The sequence below is a fragment of the Sciurus carolinensis genome, chromosome 2 (assembly GCF_902686445.1).
Source record: "Sciurus carolinensis chromosome 2, mSciCar1.2, whole genome shotgun sequence".
Taxonomy (NCBI): Eukaryota; Metazoa; Chordata; class Mammalia; order Rodentia; family Sciuridae; genus Sciurus; species Sciurus carolinensis.
The window spans coordinates 82,046,248-82,052,247 of NC_062214.1; the positions used below are offsets into that span (position 1 = coordinate 82,046,248).

A 6,000-nucleotide genomic window follows, 5' to 3' on the forward strand; every position below is an offset into this window, starting at 1 on the left:
GCTACATCCCTTTGGGTGATGAAGATGGGACTCTGAGATGCCACTGCCAAGCAAGTGTATGTTGAACTTCTGAATCTTAAAGAACCGGCAGAGTTTTTGTGGGAAGGAGGAGCGATGGGGAAGTGGTATGAATAAAGGGCTTGGAGGTGGGACAGAGGTGCCACACTGTGGGGTGACAGTAGACCAAGTATGCAGAAGGGAAGGGGGTTGAGACCAACTGGGGGCCCTTCCCTGCTGGACTTGGTGCGGGTAGGAGATGCTTGAGTAAGGGAGAGACTCTGGGTGTGGGCCACCATGGGACTGGGGGCTACAGGGAAGGTATGGTCACTGCGCAGGCAATGGGCCTTAAGAAATGTCCATGGTCTGTGCAGTTAGAGACCGGCAACCCCACACTGTTCCTGCCCATTAGACCCTCAAACACAAAGTGAGGATGGAGAACTCCAATCCACTTTCCAGGCTGCCCAGGGAGGTCAAAGAGGGCATGCTCTGTCCCCCTGTAGCCCACTGGAAAACGCCTTCCTGGCCCTGTGTTAGCTAGCCATTGGACAGTGTCCCAGAGACAAGAACTCAGATTCGGACTCTGCTCTTGATGAGGAGGCAGAGTCACAATGGAATGTGATCAGCTGGGTCACAGGACCTAGGGCTGTGAGCAAAGAAGGGGGTTGCACCACACTGGGGACAGGGGACATGTGGAAGGCTTCCTGGAAGAGGTGGTATCTGAGCTGCATCTTAAAGACTGGCTTAGCCGAGTGAAGAACAGGGAAAGGGTGCACAGGCTGGGGACAGTACAAGTAAAGGTGCAGAGGCTGGGAAATTCAGGCTTCCTCGAGGGCAATGGAAGCCAGGGAAGACTTCAAGACAGGGGAGTAGCACTTGGCACAGTTGAGCCCAGGCTGCTTGACTTGGGTTGTACCTCCACCTCCCGTTTCAAGAAGCTAAGCCCACTCACCTCTGAAAGGAACCAGAGACGGCAGGGTCCAAGTCAGGTCAGGATAGTCAAGCGTTCCATAACTAGTCTGTTGAGCCCTGTCCTACTCTTTCAGTTCTACCCTGTCATTTGATTTCTGAGGCAACCGAACCCAGAGATGGGCAATGACTTACCCAAGGTGGCACTGCACATGGAATCTGGTTCCATCCTGCTGCTTTCCACCAAACGTGGAGTCCAGGCTACTGACTGCTGGAGACATGAGCTCAGTCAGAGCTGCAAGTTGATGGAGAACCAGGAAAGAGGGGGAGGCCCTGTATGTGGACCAGGAGGCGGGGAAGGAACTGGCCAGCTGCCAAGGCTCACAGCTGCTACCCCAGACTCCTCGGACTCCTCCACTTCGCTGAGCTCAGCAGTTCTGGGAACCCTGGGCAGAGGCTGCAGAGCCTCCCCCTCTGGATCATTGTCTCTGTGCACAGTGTCCTCATTCTTGAAATTGACAGAGTAGAGACAGTAGGGAGACATCTCTGACTTGAGGTTCTGCAGAGTCTCCAGGGTCTGAACGCAACCATATTCCCCCATTCTGAGAGACCCACCAGTTGTGGCCAGCCCCCACCCCCACTCCACCCCAGGTCAGTGACTGACCCATCAAATCCTAGGGGAGAATTTCCTACCGAGACCTCTGGGAATGCTATCTCATCTTCCTGGAAAGTGGAGAGACAAGCATGGTTCATTTCCCCCCCGGCTCTCCTTCCTGTCTGCTTTCCTGTTCTCAGTCTCTCTGGAGTTTTCTCTCTCCCCATCCTATACCCCCTGCCTCCTCCCTTCTCATCTCTCCTCCCTCTCGCCCCGTATGTCCCCCTTTCCTCTCCATTTCTAACGTCTCTTCCAGGAGGAGGACAGGAAAGTGGGGCCACAACCCAGATCCTTCCATTTCCAAAATGCCTTGAGGTCACTGCTGGTGTAAAGCACTGCTCAGGGTCACTAGTGACCCCAGGAAAACCTTTGTCATGGTTGTCAGGCTCCTACCCCCATTTGTCCTGTGGGCTAATTTGGAGGCAGGAAACATCTGCACCCATCTCAAGCCAAGGCCTGCCCCCACTCGCTGCTGGGCCACCCCTCCCGTGCTGCCTGCCACATGGTCCGTGTATGTCCCATAGACCCATGTCCTATGTGGGCACCTATATGTGGCTACACATATGTTGCTATCCTGACTCTGCAACTCCTGATCCTAGGCCCCAGGATGGACTCTTAGATCCAGACAAAACTCCAGGTAGACACAGGGAAGCATCAGAAATGCTATTTATTTCTCTGCCACCCCTAGGCTGGCTGGCCTCTTAGGAGGGGCAGGCTGTAGATGCATACTTGAAGAAAAAAGAAGAGGGGGTGTCCCGGGCAGAGGGCGCAGGCTGAGAGGAAGGGTGAGAGGAGAGGGAGGCCCAGCCTGGATCCTCCATCCTGTTTAGGGTGAGGGCAGAAGTACTCTTGAGATCCCCCCACAAGGTCAGAGAACACCAGGGGGGCAAGAGGAGCTCCAGCAGGGCATGCAGCACCCCCAGCTACTGCCCACATCCTTGACCCTCTCCTGTGCTGCCTGCCCCAGGCCACCTCTCAGCCACACCCCCATGCTCACTCCCACCTTCTGGGTGGCCCCCACCAGCTTGTCAGTCACAGTACCTGGAATTCCCAGGCTGGTTAGGGCATCACCCCTCTAGCATGCCGCCCCTGATAGGGAGACTCCGGCGATGCTGTTAGCAGCATTAGCACCACAGACGGTGAGTGCGGGGATCAAGTTCCCGGATCCTAGTCACTAGCTCTGAGCAGGTCTAGAAGCTGGGGTGGTGGGTGTCCCAGAAGAGATCAGGAGGGGAGGTAGGAAAATGTGGAGTTGCCCAAGCAGGCCTCAAGCCTTGCCATCTCCAGAGCCCTGGGCACTTATAAGGAGGAAGGGCAGCGTGGGAGAGAAGTCCTAGGGAGGCCTCCTGCTCCAGCCCTGCCTGGGTCAGGGCACAGCTAGAAGGAAGCAAGGAAGAAGATGAGGAGGCTCTGGCCCAGCAGGAACAGGCCTGGGAGCAGCTGCCTAGCCGCCCCTTCCCCTGCTGCTGCAGTCTCAGGGCTCCCAGCACGACTGAGGTAGATGATGACCACGTTGTCCTCAGGCCCAGATGGCTGCACCTCATTGTCAACCGTATAGCAGCCCTTGCCTTCCACTGCTTTGCCATGGAACCTGCGCCCCAGTGCGTCCTCCCCGCCTTCACCCGGTGTGGCCAGTGCCACGTTCACTGAGCTCTCGGCGCTGCCCAGCTCATTGGTGGCCAGGCAGCTGTAGGTACCCTCCTCCAGCTTGCCAAAGTCAGGGATGAGCAGGCTGCCATTGGCAAAGGCCTGGAAGCGCGGTCGGCTGTTGGCGGCTAGGGTACTGGGCAGGGCACGCCCGTCAGTGCCCACGTTGGGGCTGGCAATCTCTACAGTGCCGCCAGGCGTCTGGATGTGCCAATGAAGCTGGGGGGCCGGCTGCCCGTCCACATCACAGTGGAGTGCCAGCACGAAGCCAGGCCGCAGCTCGGCACCATCCTGGCTTGGCTGGTAGCTGAGCTGCACTGAGGGTGCAGAGCAAGGCAGTGGCGGCAGGCGGCTGAGCGGAGTGCCCTTGAGCACGTGGGGCGAAGTGCAGGCGATGTTGTCCTGCTCCGGGATGGACACAGCCGTGGCCAGCGCCCATGTCTTGAGCCACACAATGCCACAGGTACAGTCGAAGGGGTTGTCATTGATCTGCAGGTGGGACAGTGCCGTGAGCGGAGCAAAGGTGCCCTCGGCCACTGTGTGTAAGCGGTTGTGGTTTAGCTGCAGCGAGCGCAGCGCTCGGAGGCTGCGGAAGGCGTCACGGGGGATGGAGGTCAGCTCATTGCTGTCCATCTTGAGCAACTGGAGGGCACTGAGGTTGTGCAGGTCGCTCCAGGCAAAGTCAGAGATGAGGTTGTGACTGAGGTCCAGGCTCTTAAGGTGGCCCAGAGGGGACAGGGCACCAGCAGCCACTGTGCGGATCTCGTTGTGCGCCAGCCACAGTGACTGCAGCAGAGGCACCTCCCTGAAGGCGCCCTCTGGCAAGCCCGGCAGCCGGTTAGCTGACAGGCTCAGTGTGGTCACATTGGCTGGGAAGCCAGGTGGCACAGCCTCCAGATCACGGTAGGCACAGTCAGCTATCTGGAAGCCGTACTTCTCCCCACAGTCACAGGGCTCAGGACAGGACTGCACCAAGCCCAAGAGAACTGCCCAGCAGAGCAGGCGCAGCTCCTGCATGGTACCTCCTGTGGAAAAGGACACATCACCCAGGTGATCCCGAGGACCTGCCCAAATGACTCATCCCTCCCAGGACCCTAGCCCAAACTCACCCCCATCCCAAGGCCCTACTCCCACATAATCCAGTTAAAGCCCGCCATCCCCATTCTGCAGAAGGGGAAATTGAGGCCCAGAGAAGGGCAGGGACTTGCCGAGATCACGCAGCCAGGCAGGGTGAAGAAAGGATGAAAGAGGATCTCAACTTCTCCGAACAGAGAGCTCTCCCTGCCTCAGCCTGTTCCTAGCTCGCTTTATGACTTGAAATCTGTTTTCCAGACGCCCCCTCCCCCAGCTCTTTACAGAACCACCCTCCTGCCCTCCCACATCCTGGCTGCAGTCCCTCCCACTGGAGCCCCCCATAGGTAAGCTTTGCCCTGGCCTAAACAAGGCCTCTTGTGCACTGTACCCACCCCCATCTCCCCACCCGCTCCCTCCCGCTGCTCCAGCCGTGACCACAGCAGACACCAGGCCCTTTCTGCAGAATCACACCCATGGCCTGTTCTGTTCAAACTACACCAGGCAGCTGCCTAAATAAACCCCTGCCAGGACCTCTCAGCTGACTTGGGCCAGTGGCTCGACCCAAACACAGTTGGGATTTCCGGGGTCTTGGTTGTTGAAGGAGCAAGATGCTCCCTGGATGGCTCCAAGCAAGGGATTGTCCCCAGCACCCTGAACCAACAGGGACGGGCCAAGTAGTCCAACAGGCCCTGCCTCCACCCGCAGGCCCTGCAAGCCCTCCTCCGCCCTGACTTACCTTGAAACTACTCTTCCTTAGTCCAGCAGAGCGTCTTCGAAGATGGAACCAAAGAGCAATAAAGGACAAAGTTAGCGCCGAGAGTTAGCAAGGCCAGGGCTCCCGGCGGAGGAGGAGGATGCTGGAGGAAGGGGCGGCCTGGTCCCACAGCACCTTCAATTTGCACGCCTGTGGCCTGGGAACCGTGCACGGAGATGAGGCTGCAGGGAGGAGCCAGGGCAGCTACTTGCTTCCTTCTTCCAGAAAAACAACTGCTGCGCTGCAACAACAGGGACCCGTGTTTCATAAGTGACACCAGAAACGGGAGGGGGAAAGAGGCCAAATTTTTTTGGGTTGTGTTTTCTCTCTCTCCCTCTCTCTCTCCCTTTTCCTCTCTCACTTTTAGCAGTTTCAACTTCCTTAAAGACACAGCACTGTCTGGACTGGACCCAAGAAAAGATGAGGCCAGAAGGGTTTTTATGGGGGGGAGGGTGAGAAATTGGATCTCATGGAAAGTGGGAAACTTCTAACCTCACTTCAAACAGGAAAAAAAAGAGCGGCTCCTTTCTCCCAGCTGTCTGTCCGGGTGTTTGTGTGTGTACGTGTGAGCCTGCACAAATTTAGGGGGCTGAGATTGTGTATTACTGTGTGTGGATGAGTTTGTAGGTGTTAGTGTAGATTTTGTTGTGAGGCTGTGTGTGTGGATTTGCATTTCAGAAAGTTTGTGGGGTGGGATTGGCTGTGTCTTTGTGTGCTGGGACTGTGTGTGTCCGTGTGGGTGTGACACTCTGTATCTGTCTTGATGTGTGAGTTTGTGTGTGGAAGTGAGTGTGTACTTATGTGTACGGGCAGGAGGGGGGTCTCAGTGAGAAACTAAGAAGGTCAAAGTGTATGAAGCAACTGCCAGGTCCCAACCCTCAGCAAGAAGCCAGAATGTTAGGCGTGTTTTTAGGAAAACATCCTGCTGGCCAAGGCAGCTTCGACTGGAGGTGCCCAGGGAGCT

General features: G+C 56.9%; 1 protein-coding gene across 1 annotated transcript; it reads right to left on the minus strand.

Moving 5' to 3' along the window:
• Positions 1-2,209: 2,209 nt before the first annotated feature.
• Islr (immunoglobulin superfamily containing leucine rich repeat) lies at positions 2,210-5,308 on the minus strand. Its single transcript, XM_047540162.1, has 2 exons — positions 5,019-5,308; positions 2,210-4,233 (listed from the first exon to the last, which is right to left on the minus strand). Exon 2 carries the CDS (start codon positions 4,223-4,225, stop codon positions 2,939-2,941), a length of 1,287 nt encoding a protein of 428 aa, XP_047396118.1. The 5' UTR covers positions 4,226-4,233; positions 5,019-5,308; the 3' UTR covers positions 2,210-2,938.
• Positions 5,309-6,000: the final 692 nt, after the last annotated feature.